Raw genomic sequence first — 23,113 nt, 5'->3', positions numbered from 1 at the left:
GCTATCTACAAGCTTTCTGTGGGAAATGAATAGCATCTGACACAATAAAACACGTTAACTCATGGGAAGGCCAAATAAAAATGGAGATGGAATACCAGTCCGACTCATAATATGTGTTGCTTCTGTGCAGTTTATTTTTCTAAATGTGATTGTTGTTTTTCAAGGCAAAAACTCCTTCAAAAATGTTGAAGAAATATTTGCTTTCATTGAAAGGAACTACTGTTGTGCTGTGTACCCATTAGTGGCAATGTTGGCAGTGACTGTTAGTTACTACATTTAGCAGTTAATTGTATTTTCTCTAATTTTCTGCAGGATCTTGGGAGCTAAAGTGAGTAATTAAGTTAAATCAGGTTCCTGAAACCTGTGACAGTATAGAGATGTAGTCTTTTGCTGAAAGCTTGTCTTGCATTTAACCTGAAAATGCTTTTGATTTTCATTGAGATATGTGAAACATAATGGCAATGTGTCATTAATGCTTTCAAGGCCGTAGGAATAAGTAATGGTCCAGAACAAATTTAATTTCAAAGATGATGTTCTTTGTTTAAAACTGGCACTCATTTTGGGGGCTTTATTCAACCTTTGTTGAAGTCAGTAGGTGTGTTCTGATTGGCTTGGATGGAACATATGTATGTGTAGGGAATGAAATGGAATTTCTTGTGACCAGCAGTGTTGTTTTGTAGTAGTTTCTTCACCTCACACACTTCCTCGAGGAGCCCAGTCAGCTGCAAGGAATTTGCATTTTGAGACAATGATGCTCAAAACTTTTTACATATTCATCTTCATGTTTTTATTATTTATTTATTTTCCCCCATGAATATTTGTTCATTTTAGCTGCACAGTGTTTTTTTTAGAGGGTTTGCAGTTTTGCCCCAGATGACTTTGTGACAGCAGCTCTTGTCCTTGTGGACCACGAGATAGGGTGGTTGTCCTTGTCAGTCTGGTATCCTGCCAGTTCAGCTCCTCCAAGAGAACACAGTAACAGGAGCACTTGTGACTTGAGATACTGTGATTGCATTACACTCACCCTGCATTCTTTTCAGGCTGACTTTAGTTTGGCAATATGATTTAAAAAAGTGGTTCTTGTGGCATTCCTGAGTTCATGTGCAACTGTCAGGCTTGAACTGCATGCGGCGAAGCTGTGAAGTGTTTATGTGCTCCTGTTCTTCAGGAAATCCCCATTTTCATTTGAGGTTGTTCTGTGGCTTTGATACCCCTCTCTAAAGCCATTTCATTTAATCTCCCTCCATTATGCAATTTTATTTCATCGATGCTTTCAAAACTGTCATGTATATTCTATTTAAATGAATTACCTTCCATTCCAGGCCTTCTCTCTTCTGTATTGGAACTGAGCCTATCCATTTGCTTGTATTATTTATATTGTACTACCCTGTCATCTCTTCTTTGGTCTGAATATGTAGTTTTACACTGTGAGTGCTTTTTGGTAGAGGCAGACACTGTATCTTCTGGAGATTCTGCTGTATTTTACTTCTGTGTGGTACCAAGTGCTTTCTGTCACCTAGAGCAAAAATAGTATCACCATCTATCTATCCTTGTATGGGGACCAGCTTTGCCTCAGGATACATAAAGGAAGAGCTAGAGACATACAGCCAAGTGTAGAAGTAGTGCCTTTCATCAGGTATCAGTAGTCTAGGAATGACCTAATTCAGGCTGGAGCTACTCTTCTGGGCTCACTGTTAGTAGTCAGAGCCTCTAGCTCAAGAGTACTTTGAGGTCCAAATTTCTTTTGACTGGTAGAATACTATGGGACAATAATATTGTATGCTTGTCCTCACACTTTTCTCTGGTTTTCTGTGGCCACAGAAAGTGGATTTAGATAGATCTGTGATCTCACACAGTTCTTACACTGTTAGAAAGATTATAAACTATGAAATGAATGATTGGACAGTGGAAAAGTTCTCTTTCAATCCAGCCTAAGAGCTAGATGAGAAAGTTCAGGCCTAAAGGGATCTTTGAGAAATAACTTTTCTACAGCGGATCTTGGTACACTGGTCAACATAGCCACGTGCATTGTCAGCAGTGTCAAAATACTAAGAACAGTTTTTCATATTTAAATGTGACAAATATGTTCCCCTGAATACCAAAGAAAGGTAACTGCTTGGGTTAGTCTTGGATTAGGCTGATACCTCTTAAATTTTTCTTCCTGGAGCTAGCCATGGACAAGATTAATTTTCCTGGTAAGCCAGGAAGCTTCAGCCTGGAGACTGGATGACCTTTTATAAAATTTGCTTTTAGCCGAATAACATCTGTAGAGCAAAACAAACAAACAAGCCAGTTTGAAGCTTATTCTTTTGGTGATTGTTTAGGAATTTTAATCTAGTGTTACTGGATAGCCGTGCTGCTGATCAGAGTTGTTTTATGATGTGTCTGGGAGAAGAAAGGGCTCAGGAGAAAGCTATTAGTAACTGCGGCTCTAGTGAGATACTGGCCTTCAGAAGTATATCAAAAGGGCAGCGGTGGCTGTAGGCCACCATTTCCAAATTTTTTCTATCATCTGTTTTTTTTTTTTTTTTCCCTAAGGTTTACCAGACCTACTCAATCTAAACAGAGTGTATTGTGATGAAAGGGTAGGTCACTTAAAGGCAAAATTTCCTATTCAATATTTTAGGTGTTTGATTTTGTAACCCCATACTCTTTCAAAGAATACTGATTTCTCTGAATATGTCTTACAGAAACTGATTATATTCTGTCATAGCCAACTGCTTCAGCCTCCCACTTAGTTCATTTAAAATAAATTGACTTTTTAAGTACACATCATGACTACATTTTACTTGTCTCATTTTGCCTTCTATTTGCCTGATTCTAAGTGACATGAACACTTCTGTAGCAAAATGAAGAGTGCTGAATTAAAACTGGACACATAGATTTTGTTACATATCCTCTCTAAATGACTCATTTGAACCTGTGTGGATTACCATAATAAATATGACTAATAGTGGAGTGACATTACTCCTTTATTTCTTTTTATTATTTTGTAAGCATGATTTCCACAGCATAATGGCTTTGATGGTTTCTTTAGTCTCCTTACCCCCAATTAAAGATACCTTAGGAGGCTTTCATGCTTGATTTTTGAATGTAATTATTACTCTAATTAAAATGGATGCAATCACAGTTAGCTCTCAGTTTTCTGTGTGTGATTTTTCTAAGTTGTGAGCAGCACGGCTCCCCATCTCCTCTGCCAGAGCCCCAGTTTTACAGGCATCCTACTGGGAATTCCATCAAACCTAACCAGTGGACAGCTCCATAGAAAATCCTATAGTCTTTCTCAACCATATTGCTGCAAATAGCCATAATTTTTCAAGGCTGCTTTTTAAGCCATTCGTGAGAACATTCACACCTCGTATAATGCACAGCCTTAAAAGCACGTGCATGCATGCACACAGGATGGCTGTATAGGCACCTGCTCATCCTTATCGTGACACTGCAGTTTTTGTGCATTACTCTGTGGTTACCTAGAAGCACAGTGACACATCAGAGGCTATTTGAACTATTGGATCAGTGTGGCCCTGAGTAAAATGATGACATAAAGTAATTTTACACCCTTTATTCCCCGAACAGTTTTTACTTAGAATACACTGTATTTTATAAAATGAGAATGTATGATCAATAAAGAGATGTAAATTCATTCAGTAGTCCAAATCTGGATGAGCTCACTGTAGCCAAAATTATTTCCTATGTGGTGATTATGTGGTCAACAGTCCAAAGGGAATTTGGCATTATAATAATTCATTTTGTGGGGGACAAAAAGATTAAACAAAAAGCTCAAGAACCGATTCAGCATAAACTACCATTATTCCTCATGAATTTTCCAAGTCACTTTATAGGAAAGTAAACTAGAGCTTGTGATATGCACTAAGGGTGCAGAGAAGGAAGAAATTAATACCGCATATTTCTGTAATGGTCACGTTGCTTCCGTCTGCTGCTTGTCAGCAAGCTGGGAATGCATAAATGCATGGTGCTGTCGTGCAGAATGTGAAAATGAGGTTAGAGAAATGGTAGCAGATAATAACCAGGAAAGCTCAACTTGCACTGAATTAAACTACACTATATGAAAATAAGGACATCTCACTAAAATCATGTAAGGCTACTTATTGGGAGTACCTTTAAAAGTAAGGACTACATGTGGAAGTTGTCTGTGTTTAGAATGTGTTCAATCAGTCTCATTGTATTCACCATATTTCTTCATAGTTTGCATGTAAGTAAAGATTCCATACATGTTCACTATGTCTGTATACATTGCATTCTTCACAATCTCACTGGTACGGACTAGCTCTGATGTGACTTCGTCAACAGGCATGTGGTTGTTTCCGATAACTGCATATTGCAGCTGCACCCACTGTCTGGTGGGAAAAAAGTTGGAGCTTTGTGGTGTTTTTTAAAAAATAAGCTCTTGCCTTTTTTGCAAAATATACTGTGGTGTTTTGTGCCCCAAGTGCTTGTGTATGTACATGACTTAAGAGATGAGCTGATATAAAATTTTCTTGGCTTTTTAAGAGACTCTGATATTACCTGTGTCACAACCATAGGGGTGCTTCATAGGCAATGCTTTGGCAATGGACTTGTGAATTTTATCACTTAGCTCTTGGATTTGTAAAGAGATGTTTGATTATGATATACAGATTCTGGGCTTGCAAGGTCTGTGTTGGAAGCCAGTCTGATAACAGTTTTATCTGTGAGATCAAAGAGAAAATTCTTGATTCATCTATTTTTTCTTTAGGTGAGCAGAACATCTATGGGCAGTGGAAAAATTGTGTGTACATATAGAGAAAAATAATGTATTTATCATCTTTAATATTAAAGAGATCTGCGACTTTTACAAGCCTGATTCTGTGTATGGGAGCTGGGTATTTCCCTGTGTGGCCGAAGTTTGCAAGCCATTGAGCTAATTATTTTTATTATAAATAATAAAAAAATACAACTATCCATTGTATATTTTTCATTTTTTTATGAACAACTCATCTTCTCTTCTTTCTTTTTATAGGTACACTATAAAGAAGAATTTGAAAAATCTAAGGGCAAGTGCATATTTGTACCTGACACCCCTCAGCTAAAACATGTAAAAAGTGTTGGTGCTTTTATTTCTGAGGTAAGACCAAAAAGATTGAAGAATTCTCTTTGCTTCTTTTTTTTGGTAAAAACACTGTGAATTGAAGATTACATTTATGAGCAGGGGAAGGATGGCTTATTTTAAACAATAATTCTGCGTAAAGTTGATGTGATTTCAAATGCTATAATTAGTGTATAATGTATACCCGCATATATTTACACAACCAGTTTATTCCAGGATTCCAAAAGATGTTACATTAACAACTCTGAGACATTCATAACTGTGCCATTTTGTTGGTCAACTGAGGAATAGGAAAAGGATTTCTTGTTAGTTATTATGCACTGATGAGCTTTGCAAACTACATGTGTGCACAAACAGCCTGAACGTCAAAGAGAAGGAGAGAAGGACCTGTTATTGTGTTATTACACCTGCTCTTCAATAAGGGAATTGGAAGAGGGATCAGGTGAAGGCCATCCTCAGGTCACCTATTGGTTTGCTTGCAAGTGAGCAAACCCACGTGTAGTTGCCAAAAAATGGCAACTTCCAAAATGATAGATCAAAATTTAAAGCAGGTTGTGTTTCATGCTATCCCACTGTTGTGCGCTCTTGCCTAGAGCAGCTAGATGCCTTATTTAAACTCAGTAATATGATGGATGGTTTATCTTGTAAATTACTGACCTCTAGTGTCCTGTAACCTTTTTTTGCAAAACTTGAGCACTTCTTAAATTCTTAACAGTGGTGAAAAAAGCCCTCTGTTTTGGGGGACACCCACAAATGTTTAGCTAATTATTTGGGTATATATTATGCAAAGGGAGCTATAAAAAAAAAACAGCTGTATATTGCACAGAAAGCTAATAACATTAGACAGACTCATTTAATGTGCCTTTCATACATACGGATACCTTCTTAGCAGTAAGTGAAATAGTTTTTATTAATTTGGAAAACTTAGATCTGAAGCAAAAGCCTCGTAGAGGCTGCTCTGAAAGTGATGCCTCCTATTTAATATGCTGGCCCATGACAAGGAGAAAGCTGGTGGTGTGACAGTAGAGGTGGAACTTTCCCATCAACATTCTGTTAGATGTTGTTGCTGTGTGACAGATGGCAGCAGAAGGGCTGTCTGACAAAATGCCTTCTGACATGGCAGTGCATATGAAGCAAAGGTGTGGAATTGAATTCCTTTATGCAGAAAAAAGTTGTTCTAATTGTCATTCATTGATGTGTACTGAACATTTACAGAGACCAAACAGTGGGTGTGAGCACAGAGAGGCAATGGGTGGTGACAGCTACTGTGGGTCACCTCCTCTGGTTCAGATTTTTAAGAGCATGGCATACAGGCTCTTGTTCATGGCTGGTGAAAACACAAAGCTAAGGGTTGTGACTATGTTGCAAAATAGTGTGCTGTAGCTGAGAAACCAGTAGTGTTATTGTTCTCCTTGTTTCTGATGTAGTTTCCATGAAACTAAATAGAAGGCATTACTTTTTAGAGTAGCCTCTAAATTTTTCTAGCCTTTAACTGCAAGTTCAGAACACTGGAGAATTCACAGAATAAATAGAAAGGAGTTCAAAAAACGAGTCTGCAACATGAGAAGGTTAAGTAAAAATGATGACAGATCTTAACTTCAATGTTCCTGTCTTTTCCAGTCACATTTAATTGCCATTTCTCATTAATTGGTGAAATATTGTTCTATTGATATCTCATTGCTACCATCGAGCAAGATTTTGGAAAACATAATGAAAAAATACAGGTTTGGTTTTTGGAAATGATATAATATAATATAGAAAAAGTGACTGCCTTGCTTTAATTTGTACTTCTCTCTTCAGTTCTAGAATTTAATTAACAGGTTCTTTGCATTACTTTGAGAATTAGACAGATCCACCTAAAGCATTTTAAAGTTAGTACTTTAAAAATGTGTATTTTCTTGACAATTTATGAGACTGCAGTAGATGTTTCCATTTCTCATGTTCTTAGTGCCATTTTATTTCATAAGAAAATATGTAGTATGATTACTGTATTCAACGACCTTGTCATGTTGTGTCACCTTTTTCTTTCCCTGTAGGTGAAGTACAAAGGAGCTGCTAAGAAGGACCTTTCCAACTCTCTTTATCAGCAGATGCCAGCTACAATTGACAGTGTATTTGCAAAAGAATTAACTCAGCTGCAGAGCAAGGTGCGACTTTAAAATCACAAAAATGATCTGTCCATGAATTGTAGGGCAGAATATGATCACTTTTAACAATATTGTTGAATGGATACTTAATTGTCTGCTTGATTTATTTTGTGTGGGATTACCATCCAGAGTTTGTTATCACATCTACTTCAACATCTTCTCAATTCTAAAACTTAGACCATCTGACATGCAAAGTTTATTAAATATATGCATTAAAAAAGATTGAAAGCAGGCAAAATCCATTAGCAACCCATGGATGCAATAGGGGGTTACTGAATTCAGTAACATTGTATTGTGTTTATACAGTATGCAAATCTTATATAACAACTATTTCCTCTCAAGTTTTCTGTTAGCTTCTTAAAATGTCCGAAGCAGAATCAAAGTGAAAAAAGTGCATTTAATGACATATGAATGCACTCATTTGTAACAGTAAAAAATATTTCCAGCGTCACTAATCATTTACATACCACTGACAACAAGTTACATAGAATTAAAATTATAAAATCAAGTGTACTGAACTTAGTGTAAAACATGCTAGCAATTAGTAAACTAGTAATCCAAGTTTAGTTGGCTCCAGGGGCTTAAATATGTAATCCCCTTATTTCAGGCAGGTAACATTTAGCTTCCATTGATCCCAGTAGAATTATGAGTATTGAATATGTGTAACATGAGCAAAGTTGCAGATTTTTGGTGTTACTCATCATAATTACAACCAGTAGACAGTCATGGTTCTTTATCCAAGAATCTCAACATTTTTCTTCTGCCTTTCTCCTCTCTTAAAAGTACTATGTATTGTTTAATAAAGCAAGCCTGTGACATGAACATGGTCCTAAACTCGTGCTATTGATAGTATCCCAATATTCATTCTGTTTAATACAGTTAATCTTTTCAAAGCAGAGTACAATATCCATGACAGAGCACTGAAATCTCAGGACAGCTTTTCACATTGTGGGAATATGACTTGATTTAAAACAGAGTGTTAATCAAGATTATAATAAGCAAATTCATTAACAAAGTGTATTTTATTTTTCATAGTTTGAAATAGGACATGTTTGTATTGAAGTTAAATCAGCACAGTAGTTGCAATAAGATTAGTGTCACAGATCATTGTAATGTGAGTGGTAACTAGAAATAAATGGGATTAAGCCTTTATAACATTTTAAAACAGTTGGCCTGATTTTTCAAACATTAGTTAACTAGCTTGCTATGGGATGTACTAGTGGATTAATTCCAAATGTTTTATCATTACATTTTACATTAGTTTACATAAATGAGGTTAACTAACATCAGTGATATGGCAGAAAAGATAAATAACTGAGATTAAAAGTGAAAACATTTGATTAAACAAAAAGAAAACACACACACACACACACACACACACACACACACACAAACTTGTAAGGAAAAGTCTGACATTTTTATTTAATGATTTTGAAGCTTTTTTTCAATTATCCAGCAGTTATAGAGAAACAAATATGTATATATGCTGAGTTACATTAAAGAAGAATTTTTTTTCCTGTAAAATTCGTACCATTCCCATAGGAATAAATGCTTTATAAATCTTAATCTACCATAAAGCTTCAAGATATGCTGACACATTTTTTGAACTTGTGGTTACTGTTGCAATGGACCTGAATTTAATGCTACTTTGAGAGACATCCTAGGGGATTTTCTAGTGGAAAATCTTCTCTACAGTATTCAAATCTAATCCATATTGTGCCTATCACTGTGGTACCTAAGTAGCTAATACAAGGATTTCAGATTTCAGCTGTGTCAGGAGGTGGCAGAGATGATTTCTGCTGCATCCTTCTAGCCAGGATTGTGGATTTACAGGTCACCAAGGGAAGACTAAATGTACCCCACAGGGAGAAGGAAAATGGCACTGGCAGTCTCCATGTCCACCCTCTGGCAAATAGGCTGCCACAATCACAGAACCATGGTCTGTTTCTGAGTTGTAATAAATTGATTTTAAATAGGTGCTGATTTCTTGAGATGTGAAGATTATCGGTGTGTGTTCTCCTTCCCATTCCTGTTAGAACAAATTTACACCTTTGGCTCCTTCTTAGTGCTCTTTGAGCACACTGCAGCCAAACCTCACTTGCACTGTGACATCACATTCTTGACAGGGCCATGGTCATATGCCAAGCAATGTGCCAGGACTTGAGCATCATGGCCTCCACAGGCCTGAGCCTGGCAATTGGTCTTGGGATTTGGTGTTATGTCCTGACATGATGATGCTATACGGTCATGCCCAGCAGCAGCATTTTTAGCCTACCTAGATCTAGCCCAATATATGAATTTTATACACCATTTCAGATTTCACTGATGCCTTAGGAACTCAGGCAACCAGGAAAATTTCCCTTTTTTATGACAGGAGGTTATTGCCCAACTGCAAGTGTGCTTTACTGTCATCTCCAGAAAACAGATACTGCTGTAACACCACTTATCCCTTTGCATTCTGAGGCTGACATGGCAATTGCCACTGACTTAACAGAGCTAGGAGCTCATTCCATGGGGCTGCAGCTGTAGAATGTTCACTTATTCCAGCAGCTGTTTTTCCTCCTGTGGAGCTTGCTCCCATATTTGCTATATTGATTAACGTTCAGTTGCCTTTTCAAGATATATAGGAAAGACTGAAAAAAGAGAATTTTTACTGACTTTTATGTAATGGCAATGTCTACTCTTTTGTGTTTTATGTAGAGCTGGCATGAAGATAGGATAAATACACATAGAGAAGGAAATCCATATGAGTTTTTGGACGCTTAATAGTGAAATGAAGTTTCATTGCCTCACATACTTCATTGCCTTTTTTCAATTCCATTCTTTCATGCTATGGAGAAAATTGAACTGTAAACTTCTAAACAGCTTTCATAGGGATGAACAACCAAATTTCTCTCTCTCATTTTTCATAGCTGCCCCCTGAATAAGCCCCAGAGAGAAGTCCCTCTCCTCACTGCATGAGTTCACTGTCCTTTCCAACCTGCAGAGCTTTCACAATTTCCCTGCTCTCTGCAAAAAGAAAATAAAGTAGACAAGAAGAGTCTGGGCAGAGAGACCTCAACTTGATTTTCCTCAGAGGAAATGATCGTTTTCTGGAAAGACTGCAGTCTTCCTTTGAAAAATATCCCTGAGGAAAATTTCAGATCACTGCTAGCTTTGTGCCAAGTATTTTTCCTGTCTGAATACCAGTGTACTGAGTTCTTCCTTGCACAGAACCTTTTTTTTTTTTTTTTTTTTTTTTTTTTTTTTTTTTTTTTTTAAATAAGGTGTCACAAACAGTGATAAAGATATTTAAAATTGCTTGGAGGGGAGGCAGTGTTGAAAAATAAAAGTATGTGTTTCATCACTATTTTCATCATTTCTTTTCTGTCATAAGACGAGATTGCATTGTTTTTCTTCTTATCTGAAATGAATAATCTGACACAAACTGAAGGCAGTTTAATTTTCTCCTTTGACCAATATTTCACATAGTAACTATATGTCAGCTCTCAGCAACATTTTCTGTTTGTTTTTAAAGATGATGAACTAAGTGAATCTTAATGTTTTTAACTTTTAGAGAAATTTTGACTTTTCCTTGCTTGTGGGCAGATTCCTTCTCCTATGCTTAGATGTACATTTTTAAGTATGATAAAGCTGCTTCTATAATTTACTGCATAATTTATAGATGTATTACATGTTGTCAGACTGTTTAATGAGAATATTCATTTTTTAATTTCATCAAATCTCATTTTCAAGATTTTTTTTTTTTTTTTTTTTTTTTTTTTAGTAGAAAGTATCGGTCACTTGGACTTCTTGAGTTATGTTTTACACAAATAGATTGGGTAGTCCAGTTATTTATCTAGAGATTAAAATAGTGTTTTCTGTGTTACGCATTTCCTTCGACAAAAATCTTTGTTGTGAATCTCAAATTCAGAGCTCAACTTACTGACTCTAAAGAGAAATACAGGAAAGATGAAATGTAATAGTAATAATATCCTAAAACAGAAAGTGAGTCAGAGTTAAATGAAAAGACCATGAAGATTCCTTAATTCACTGTTGTATTCACACTCTGGTGCCCATGTAAGAGAAGAAAAATAATAAAAAAAGAGTAGTTACAAATCAGTTCAACCTGAAGTCATACTTACATGCATTATATTCCTGGAATTACTAAATGGCACCACCACAGAGTAGAGATTACGTGAGTGACCTATTATATTTGATCTCTCTGGAGATACTATTTCATATTTACATAGGTTTCAATGGAAGGAATGTGTCCTATTTATTTCCATGGAAACTACAAAAGATGTAGAGAACAAAAACATTATTTGATAGAGAAAGATGGATTATTTGTGCTATCACTGTGGTACCTAAGTAGCTAATACAAGGATTTCAGATTTCAGCTGTGTCAGGATGTGCAGGGAAGATTTCTGCTGCTTCCTTCTAGCCAGGATTGTGGATTTACAGGTCACCAAGGGAAGACTAAATGTACCCCACAGGGAGAAGGAAAATGACACTGGCAGCCTTCATGTCAGCCCTCTGGCAAACAGGCTGCCACAGAAGCAGCCTGAACCATTCAGCAATTGTTGATGAATGTCAATGGGTGCAGTTTTTCTGCATGTAGGATTTCAGCTACACACTTTTGCTTCATCTGCACTTGCGTGTTGGATGCCACTTTATAAGGCTGCTCCTCTGCTGCCATCTGTCTCATGGAACAAAACGTAATGGGATATTGGTGGGAAGGTTCAACCTCTACTGCCATACCACCAACATCCATCCACCTCTGTCACTGTAGGCCAGCATCATAAATTCACAGCAACCTTTGTATATTGGATAAGTAAAATTTCATTTAAATAAAGTTTGGAAATTCAGCATGAGATATGAAATAAATAGTAACATATAAAACAATATTTGTAAGAATACTGATGGAATAATCCTTATAAACATTTTTTTCATGTTTACATTGAACTGATTTACAGAACGGTATATTCTGCTTACCTGTCCAAGACTAAACCAGGCAGCTATATAACTGTGATTCTTTCAAGGTTGCATAAGTCAATAAGATTAATGTGAAAAATTAGAAAGAATAGGACTATAAAATAGCAGCTCAGGTATTCCTACTATAAGCTAAAGAAACAATCTTATTATCCTTAGTCAGTGGACACTTGATTGTAGTTTCTGCTAATTTTCTCATGCTGAGAGTTGATTGCTTTTGATTTTTAAAATCTTGACTACATAGCTCATATGCCAACACTAAATTTTACGTGTCAAAGTGGCAAAGTAGCAGTGTAATACAGTATATATAAATTCTGGGGTTTTGGAAAGAAAAACCCAGCTTCATCATTTGGGTCAGCTTCTTAGAATGGGAAGTATCTTAAAAGTGACAGAGTGAAACAAGGGAAGTAGAAAAAGTATTTTTTGGTGTATGCCTGTATAATAATTATCCTTTTGCCATTGATGATGACATATTTACAATATTTCTATCTTCTTAAAGATCATTTGCTTTGCCAGATGCAAATGTAATCATTACAGGGAATTTTTTCTGTATCAGTTTAAGTTGTATGTGTCTCCCCAGAGACACGATCATGTTTGATTTATGCTATATAAAGAGAGGGCACATTTTCCTAATTTGATGCTTTTGTTCATATAGTAGGGTTTTCATTTGAAATCCTTCTCCTCCTGATCAGCTTTCTATCTTATTTAGTATTTGCTGTTTTCTTGGGGATTACTTTAATGCTTGCTCCTGAGACCTATTAGAAAATGAATTTACTTCCTGCTTGCTGCTTCTTCAGGCATCAAAACCTGGTGAATTTTCTTAATGTAAGCCTAAAAGCTTTTGACAAATGTAAGTGCAAGATCAGCTTTTCAGGCAGTTTCAGTATGTGAGCGTGTGCATATGTGAGCATAGTACAGTATGGTGAAAGCTGGATGGACACCCCACATTGAACTCAGTAAAAATAAATTCGCTTTTAAACTCACAGTCCAATTCCATTTTCCTTTTCCATGATGACAATAGAATGTAAATATTATTTTTCTTTGTTAACCTGGGGCTAGTCCAAATATGTATTATGGTAGTAATTTCCTAACAGTGCATGAAATTGATGCTTGGGCTATGAGTATTTCATGTAAATCTTTTCATTTACAAGACATTTACAACATCTTTTCTTTTTTCCAAATACTGAAAAAGTAAGTATTTATGTATTTATTTAGCAGATAGATTTAAGTATGTTTTTAGGATAAAAAAACAAGACAAAAAGCTTTCTTTTCACTTTTTTTTTTTTTTTTTTTTTTTTTTTTTTTTTTTTTTTTTTTTTTCCCTGGGCTGTCTTCTCACTTTTTTTTAAGGTTAATTTTCTGTTTTTCTATGTGTGTATTTATTTTTCTTCATTTTGTATACTCAAACCCGTATTGGAATAATAGACTCAGAGAAATCTTCCTGCTGTATCTCATCTGTCTCTCTTTTGGGCAGAAGCTGCTATGATTTAAGGGTTCTGGTTCCATTAAGGAGCTTAATAATTAATTACATTTTTTTCCTGAATACAGACACCCTACAATGCTAGATTTATCTCAGCTCATAATACTACATGTGCTCACTAAACTAAGATATTGCTCTTTTCAGGTTCTGTATAAACAAAAACATGATGCTGAGAAAGGAACTTCAGATTATGCACATATGAAGGAGCCTCCGGATATTAAACATGCCATGGAAGTCAATAAATACCAGAGTGATGTAAGTACTTCCCCACTTCACCAATTCAACTCACCAAGTGAAATTAGTTTCATTTGTTTTGGATACTTACTAACTGATAGGAAATAGGCATGGAATGTTTTCATATTTCATTAATCTGTATATTTTTTACATTATACACCCACAGTATTTTGGGACATGATGAGTGGTGTCATGTGACTCATGATAAAGAACACTGGAATGTATATTTTACCATTCTGTAACAGTCATTTTTTATTGTTGTTAAAGGCTATGAATTCAAAGTAGAATTACAACAAGAGTTTTTTAAAACTAATTTGTACTTATTTGTACTTTAAAACTCTGTAAGTTTGCATGAGCAGTGATGTGGCTTCAGTGTCATATGCTATCAACATTTGGGTGATTCTGTTAAGAGGAGGAAAGGGGGGTAATTTCTGTTGTGCTAATGCACACTTTTATGAACATGAGTGACTTTGCCCCTGTCTTGTGAACATGTGCCCCAGTGAGTTCCAAAGAATAATTTCTGACTGATATCACAAAATCAAAGCCATAGGGTGGAGTTTCATAATTCATACTAGCTAATGCCACTGACCAAAATGTTTGTTATCATGGATTTAGTTCAATAATTTAAAGTAAATTACTTGGCATTTAGTGTTTTATTTTTATTTTTTAATTATTTTTTACAGCTGCTTCTTTGTTTCTTGAAATGCTTCCGTTTTTCACAATAGAAAAGCCTAATAATAGTATTCATGTTTTTTATTAGCTTCAAGTCAGGTTTGATTTCACAGTTCCTTACGCTGTGCTCTATTTATACAAAGACTACTTGGAAGAAAAACGCATATTAGCCTTAGATTTTGTAAAAAAATTATTTAAGAGAAAAGTAAAGTTTAAGAGAAAATTGGCTAGAGTAGTGAAACTGTTTCAAAGGGAGCACAAAGCCCTTAAAAACAGCTTACACCTGTTTACCTTCAAAGTTGTGATCCATTTCCGTTCTGCTTAGATAACAAAGTTGAGTCAGTAGATGATTTTACAACTCTACTGTTTCTCAGATAAATGGGATATTTCTTTACTGCTAACAATATAGAAAATGAAGGCGTTCATTTTGAATTATCTTAAGTTTACCATTTCTTCCTTACTGACAGTGTAACAAACACTCATAGGTTATACAGGCTGAGAGCTAAATGTCAGTGTTAGATGTATGTCTGTGTGTACAGTCTTGACAGCTGGCTGCTGATTAAAAGGCTGCTGGAAAACTTCAGGGAAGCATTATGTTTGCAGAATAACTTTTTCTTCTGCTGGGAAATACTTGAGCTGGAACTCCCAGAAGAGATTTGCAACCTGCCTAGATTACAGAATTCCCTCTTCCTGTCAAGCTCTGACCATCTCTGCTGTTGGGACCATCAGGATGTCAGACTGACAGAGAATACAAGCTGAGAATGTGAACTGTCTTCATAAGCAAAAGTTTATTTTTACCTAACTAGAAATGGCTGCGGACTACTAGGGAAGGAAATAGTATTGGAAAGAAAGATGGAATCATTCTCAGAGTAGGTGGTGGGACTAAGAGGAATATGAGATGGGTTTTGGAGTCAAATTCATCATGGCTGGAAGATTAGTATGCTAGCACAAAACCCATTCTCCTTCTACAGCTGTATATCACCTGCTAACAGAGTTAAAGAGCAGGGTACAGATGTGAGAGTAAATGAAATTCAGTCGTTTCATCTTCTTTCATCCTTAAGCAAGCAAAAAAGGAAATGGAGCCAAACACAGGAGGGAAGGATGTTTTGATAAATGAGAACTTTTAACAGCATATTAAAAATAATGAAAAAATACTGAGGACCGTATTCTGTGCCTGAACAAACTTAAAAAAATATATAAAAAAAAATCAAACAAAACCTCCAAACCTAAACAGTTTGTTTAAGAAGAGATTTCTTTCTGGTTGCTCATGGGGAGCTACAGTGCAATGGGCCTATATCTGCATCACACATAAAGGAACAATTTATGTAAGTTCAGTTATTGTTCATCAGACTTACACAACTTCATTGGGTCATTAATTGAGCACCTCGCTGAATGTAGGACTGCCTGGTTTGCAACTAATAGTTTTAATTAAGAGCCATGTGTGTTTTCATCTTTGAGTCAGAGTAAGGAATAGCAAGTGTCCCAAACATGGAGTTTTTCTCTTGCAGAACGTAGGCTATTTGTGGAATCATTGCTTTGAAAGTGCAGTATAAAAAGAAGGAAACTACTGGGGGAATAGAAGGACAAAGCTTTTTATCCACCACTCAGTACAGTGTACCTATGGGAGCAGAATGCGTGTTTACCTACAATGGTCTGCCAACTCAATTCAACCTTTACATGCAGGGTTTGCATCTAATAGGATTAGGATGTGTTTAAGACTATTTACTTGGGCTTAAAATAAGGCTGACATTTATACTCAACTCTGTGAAATGTGCAATTTCCTTTAAAAATTAAGACTGTGTTCGACTTACAATACATTTGTGCTGACATTTGGAAACTGTCATGTGCTGTAGGACTTCACACCACTTTGAATATCATTAAACTGTTTTATAAATGTGGGTTGAAGCTGAATAATAGGGAAATACTGTAAAATCTCCTGAACAATGAACAATGTGATCAAGTATAAGAAGAAGATTTTTTTCTTCATTCTTCTACTGAAGAAAATTGCTTCTAACAAAAGTGAGCTTTCTAATGATAGGGAATTGAAAAATAATTTAGATACTACACAGTGCTTTAACAAAAGCATGTTTATCCACACTGGAGTACTTTTCTCTGTAAATTATGTTTCTGTTTTGTGAAGTGAATATTAATGATGTGACTTTGGCACACAAAAGCTTTTGGAGAAATGTGAATTAGGGCCTGTCTTAAGTCTGTTCTTGGCTGATGTCATTTGTCTCATCTGGAAGTTTCCAAACTTCAAACCAAAATTAGATGGTGGTCTGTAAAAAGTTTTGGTCTGGTCACAAAAGAGATTTACCTTACGTGAGAATCGAATGGATGGAAGAAAGGAAGAAATTAAACACTAAAATAACATGACAGTTAGGTTTCAAAAGAAAGGAAAGCACTCGCCAGGTTTTGCACACTGTATTTGATGAAGATACAGACCCAATTATTTTTCTGTGTTATGATCTGGTCCATCACCAAGTATTATGAATTTCAAAATGATGTTGAGTTTATAGCAGTTTATATGTTCTGTGTGGTTAAAATTCCACATACTTTCCTCATAGCATTACACTGTATGAAAGAAGTAAGTGCTGATCTCTTTACAAACAGCAAAATTGCAGTAGACTCATCTGTGAGCATTTAAAGACAGTTTGCATATCTGAAGTTAGAATGTTTGTCCTCTTAGTTTTGAAATCAGAAGTGCTGCTTGACAGTTGGGCAAAGTTTTTATATTTATATATATATCTGTATGGCGTTTGCAGTCCAAATCATGTCAGTAGCAGTAGTTTTTTATGTTCCATTAACCATCTAAATTTGAATATTTAGTAGTCCATAATATCTTAGGAGTGCACTTTTTTCATGTTCACGATATCGTGCAGTAGCAATCTACACATCTGCATACTTTCTGATAAGACCAAATCAGCAGATCTCAAATGTGCTTCAATAACATCAGCAACATACCAAGATGTTGGTGTTTGTTTTGATGCAGATCATACTAAATTCAAGCTTCTTCTGGTTCTCTGTTAAGCATCTGCATTAGAAAAATCACCTTTCCCTGGCTAACTTTCTGCAGACAGTGGTTGTCAACAACAGGTCCCTCTGGATCACTTCCAACTGGTGCTGAAAATGATGTGTTTACTCCTGATATAATTGGGACCAATCAATTTTCAAGCCCATTACTGGAAAGGGTGACTGCATCAATCTGTAATGGACCAGAAATGTGTTTGTCTCTTCTGTGTGAGCTGGGAAACAGTTTTCAACACCATTTGAATGGAGTTCAGAAAAGCTGTTGCCAGTGATGATTGTCATCAGTTAGTCATTTTCTTAGTGCTGATGAACCCCAAAGTGCAGATGATAGAAAAGGGGACAAAGATATGACTGACAGACCATTAGTAAGCAGACTCATTTGTCTGAAAATGCTAATCAAGGACAAACAGTAAGAGACAAATTCTTTTGCAGATAGTTGTACCCAACCTTTTGCTGACATCCATGTCTGTGAATCTCAAGAAAGCAAAATGTGTACGAATCTACTTGTGCACATTTTAATAATTTGTTAAATATAGATTGGAGTCTTTTTGGAATTGGAATAGAGGAGAAGACAAAGTTGTGCAAGAAAAGTCTGAGTCCCTTAAGCCTGGGTGTGCTTGGGTGACTGTGTAACAGAAGTTTCCATTTGTTAATCGACAGATTGAGATGTTTTGTAGTTTCATCTGAAATGTGTTTACTGTGAAGCACTGAAGTACATTCCGATGAGCTGGTGCCATCACAAAAAGTTTTCACCTTTTATGTGTTTATCCTCCATGGGCCTTATGTCTTTTCATAGAAGCTGGAGATTGGGCCTTGTTTAAATTAGTCTATTCATTTTATGGAAACCCTGAATATTTTTTTTCTGCTTCGCAAAAACTACTGGCAGTTCAGAGTGTGTTTGGGGATTAAAGATGGGAAGTGGCTTCTGTTCATTAGTTTTATGGGCTCTTTAAAAGTACTCAGCAGTGTAACCACTAGTGTAATTTCAAATTAGGGGTAGAAAGACACTTTATATTTAGTTGGTATTTGTAATTTTTTCCTTTTTGTCCTTTTTTTTCCTCTGGTCTTCTGTAATTATTCATTTAGGTCTCTCACTGCTGCTCTTCGGTGGTCAGTGTCCCAGTTACTTTTTCCTGTATGATGTCCAGTTTGAGTAGATGTTTCACAGATGTGTGTTCTTCACAAGAAGGAACATTTCCTGAGCCTCTAGTCTTTTGGTAGAGCTTGAGCACCATTTTGAAGAGAAGACTGAGTGAGGACTCCATGCATTGAGTGAGGGCCTGGAGGTGCTAGTCAGGGTCTGAGCCCCCTTCCCTGTCCGTTTCTACTCTTTCCTTTCCCGCTTTCTCTTATGTATTTTTCTCTTGACCAGGCTACTTTTTCTCTTCTCTACCTTCCACCTTCCCAGTGCCTGTGTGTGCATACACACTGTGCTGGCGGCTTTGCCCTTTCTACATCTGTTCCCCTGCTCTCACAGAATAGCTTTCCTTTTACTGTTCTAATGTATCAGTATATAAAAAAAATCACTAGATGGAGCAGAATAGCAGCTGTGTAATAGAGGCCAGCACACTGTCCCAATGGGAAAGGGTCAGCATCCAGGGACTGAGGTTATTCAGGAAATGGGAAACATATTTTTTCTTTCTTTGGCCTACCTCTGACAAACTACTGTTCTGCTGCATAACATTTTTATTCTCACTGGAGTATGACAAGCTGCAGAATGGAGCAAATATATATTGCAGACATTTGTAAAATGTTAGATGACTTTCCCTGAGACATAAGTAATAGGTACACTGGTTTAGGTGCAGGAAGAATAATAATTCACAGACGGAAAGCTATAGCAATTGGCTTTGCATCTAATATAATTGAAAATGGCGAAATACAAAGGACTGTCACTGTCTTATTTTTTCCTCCCCTTTTCCCCCTAAAATTAACCACAATCTATTATTTCATGTACTGTATGATCATGTCATTTGGAAGCAGTAAGTGACCACATTTCCTCAAGTTTATCACTGCTTTTCTCAATTCTCTGTTGTTAAATTCACTCAATTCCTAATTTCTATTTTGAGCACATATGCTGGCCTTTAATTTGCAATTTACATGGATGATAGGGTGCTATTCACAAACCTGTCTCTGCTGCTTCTGTGGTTTTCACCTCACCTCATGTGGTCATTAGGATGAACAGCATATAATTAACTAAATTCATGTAAAGCCCTGAATTGCAAATGCTTGTCTGTACTTCTGGTTTCTTAAAAATAAATAAAGAGAAAACTGGAGCCTAACTGAAACAAAACTCCAATGGCTGTAATAGGCTAGAAGAAACAGTTTTGGTTTTATTGATAGGTGGGATACGTTCATGCAACTTATTTGTTTATTTATGTTATCATTGATTGCACTTGTCTGTCAATCATGGTAAGTTAAAAAATCATAAAATCCATTTGTGGGCAAACAGCCAACAGTTTGAAGTCTATTTAGCTTGTCTACTTAGCTGAGGCCATATGGTTGCAATATTACTTTTCTGTTGCCTATAAAATATATGCCAAAAAAGTAAGGTTGTTTTTTTTTTTTTTTTTTTTTTAAATTTTTACATAACATTTCTACAAATTTGTCACAGGGTGCTGCACTTGGTGATTGCTAGACTTGCAGGTGAATTTGTTGCATTGTGGCCATACTAAAACTGTGTGCTGGAAACTGGAGGTAGATAAACTGGTTATGGTACATAAAGCTTCAACTGAGGGAACCTTTCAGGACTTTTCTTCACAGTAAGGGTGACAGAGCACTGGAATGAGCTGCCCATGTTCATGGACTATCCTTCTCTGGAGATAATCAACACCTGCCTGTATGCCTACCTATGCAATCTGGGGTTGGACTCGATGATCTCTAGAGGTCCCTTCCAGCCCCTACAGTTCTGTGACTTTTTAATGGTGAAATACAGTTTTGAGAGGTCAGTTACATTGTTAAACAGAAAAAGAGAAAATATGCAGCTGTCCAGTACAACAGGAATTATTTTGATACTTTATGTCTCGTGTGGACATTATGATCTCTGACTTTTGCTTAGAACTTCAACTTGACAGACACTTTTGAATACCAGAGATGATTTTTGAAATCAGTCAGAATAATTCAGTAAGACAGCTCTTGGAAATAGTCTTGGATTGACAAGTGCTATAAAACAAGGGAGAGGAAAAAGTCTATGGACTGGAGTAAGGAAAAGGATAGCTTGTGGTCTGTGAGCTTTGGAGCAACTCTGAGGTCTAGACTGCTTCTGTGATTGCTTTGCTAAACAGTGAATACTTGGACTCTCCTGCCTGTGGGTTAGTATTCTGGCCAGTCTTCTGAGCCCGTTCATAACTGTAGTGGCTTCTGCACAAATAGAAAGATCCGGTCTTGCACTCCACATTCTGGAACACTCAGCCTTCTTGTTCCCATGATTGTGTAAAGTAGAGGAAGTTGCAAGGAATAAGAGGTGCTATGGTGGGGTTGTGTCATTTAATTACAGCCCAGCCTCATGGCTGGCTGTTACTGAGAGGGCCATTCACCATGGTACAGTTAAAGTTACAGTCATCAGTGTAGCTGCAATCTGCTAGGCTGCATATCCTGGAGGCATTTGTTTATACTAAAGGAGGGTACAGCACAGAAAAAAAAAATACTGTCCTCTTGCAATTCCTCTGAAATTTAATGATAAAACCTAATTTTTGGCTCTTTGCAGTGCTTTCATTTTCTCCTATGCTTTCAAGTGAAACCATTTTTCATTTTAATATTGTATTTTATGATTCTGAATTTCTTCTTCAGCTTGTTAACCTGTGTGTAGGTCTTACTAAATAATTCCTGTCACGCAGGTCTGCGTTGGCATATGTTAGGTGGAGTTTCTCTGACTTTGATTGCTGAGCAGATAGGTCATTCGAAGATGATTTATAAACTTGAAACTTTTTTGTTTTAAGCAAAACTGTTTCTTCTTCCTTTTTTATTTTTATTTTATTTATTTATTTTTCTTTCTTTTTCTCCTTGACAGGTGTCATATAAGAGGGATGTGCAAGATACCCACAGATACACTGAAGTGCTGAACAGGCCAGACATAAAGATGGCAACAGAGATAACGAAGATAATAAGTGATGTATGTTCTTCTGATAGTCTGTTTGTATTTTTTTTAGACATTATTATTCCAATTTCAGTCAAATTGTTCAGAATACTTCTGAAATTCTCATCTTTCCAAGCAAGAGCAGAAAACATGGCACCCCAAATCTGACAGGGAGCTTTGGAAGGGGGGAAATAACTTGCCTGGAATGCTACGAAGTTAAGGATTGCTTGCTTTGATGTTGACAGCCTGACATTTGCAATTGGTGACTAAAGACAGCATTATGTTTAGTGAAGTTGGTTTTGTTTCAATTCCACTCATTCTAAAAATTGGATATATGCTGGCATGCCTGCAGATCTGTTTTTAGTCTAGTAGGGGAGAGGTGTGCCTCTTGGTACCTTTTTCCTCCTCTCACCCTCTCCAGCAGTGGCAGGGACATGCAGCTCCCACTGTTCCTAGAAGAGCCCATGTTGGCAAGCAGCACCCTTACGCACGCAGCTCTCATCCCTGAGCTCTGCGCTCAAATTCTTGTTCCTCCCATTGTGATATCTGCTAATGGATAGGTCAAGGAGCAGAAGCAGTTATGTGTGATGCTATTTAATTTGTTATTACAGACTATACAAATGCATATAGACTCTATAAACATATATGTGCATATATATATAGATAAGTATATATAATGCTTTATACACACACACACACATATGCACATATATATATATGTGTAACATAATGTATATATATATAAAAATATAAATTTTGAACCAAGACTTTAAACAGTTGCTAATAGTTTTATGTGAGGCTAATCAGGCATCTCTTTTACAGAATTGTCTCATGGAAATACAGCTTTAAGAGAGATGAGATTCATTCACCTTTGAACACTCAGCATTTTCTGAAAACTAAAACCTCTTAATAAGTCTTATGTTCAATGCCCAGTTACAAATTGCTGTAAAATCTCCATTTGACTTAGAGTGGCTTTGGATTTTTTCTTTCTCTCTGTTGTTAAGATGACTCCTTGCTGATGCATAGAGCCTGAGTAATGTAAGAAACCTCTTACATATAGTTTGTTGTATTCCAAAGCACCTACTATAAATTTATCTCTACCGTTTTCTAATGCATTTTGAAAAAAAACAAAGCAAAACAGCAGTTTGCATGGGCAGCCATTTAGATGGAAAGATCACATAACACCAACCCCGTGGGACTAATTCTTCCATGTTACACCAGTGCAACCTTACTGACATCCAGTGAGATTGCAGCGGTAAAACCAAGAGAGGAATTTGACCTGTATTTCAAAAAAGCTGCCCCTCTGCCTAGTTTTGTTTCAAGGCTATTTTCAGCTGCTACAAATAATCTGTGTAAACTACAGACCATGTCTTAAGAAATGCTGAACCACTGTAACTCATTCTGCCTTGTTTGGGAGCAGT

General features: G+C 36.4%; 1 protein-coding gene across 2 annotated transcripts in view; it reads left to right on the top strand.

Moving 5' to 3' along the window:
• NEBL (nebulette) overlaps nucleotides 1-23,113 on the top strand; it is a 231,978-nt gene that overhangs the window by 145,370 nt on the left and 63,495 nt on the right. Inside the window, exons 3-6 of one of the 2 annotated variants that reach the window (XM_072327239.1) lie at nucleotides 5,000-5,104; nucleotides 7,123-7,233; nucleotides 13,829-13,939; nucleotides 21,627-21,728. The exons of the other annotated variant lie outside the window; for it this stretch is intronic. Coding sequence (XP_072183340.1) covers nucleotides 5,000-5,104; nucleotides 7,123-7,233; nucleotides 13,829-13,939; nucleotides 21,627-21,728 — 429 coding nt within the window. The remainder of the gene's footprint in view (nucleotides 1-4,999; nucleotides 5,105-7,122; nucleotides 7,234-13,828; nucleotides 13,940-21,626; nucleotides 21,729-23,113) is intronic. 2 annotated transcript variants of the gene reach the window in all.

The sequence above is a fragment of the Excalfactoria chinensis genome, chromosome 2 (genome assembly GCF_039878825.1).
Source record: "Excalfactoria chinensis isolate bCotChi1 chromosome 2, bCotChi1.hap2, whole genome shotgun sequence".
Taxonomy (NCBI): Eukaryota; Metazoa; Chordata; class Aves; order Galliformes; family Phasianidae; genus Excalfactoria; species Excalfactoria chinensis.
The sequence above is the reverse complement of the archived record's forward strand: the minus strand, read 5'-3'. Positions and strand labels throughout refer to the sequence as shown.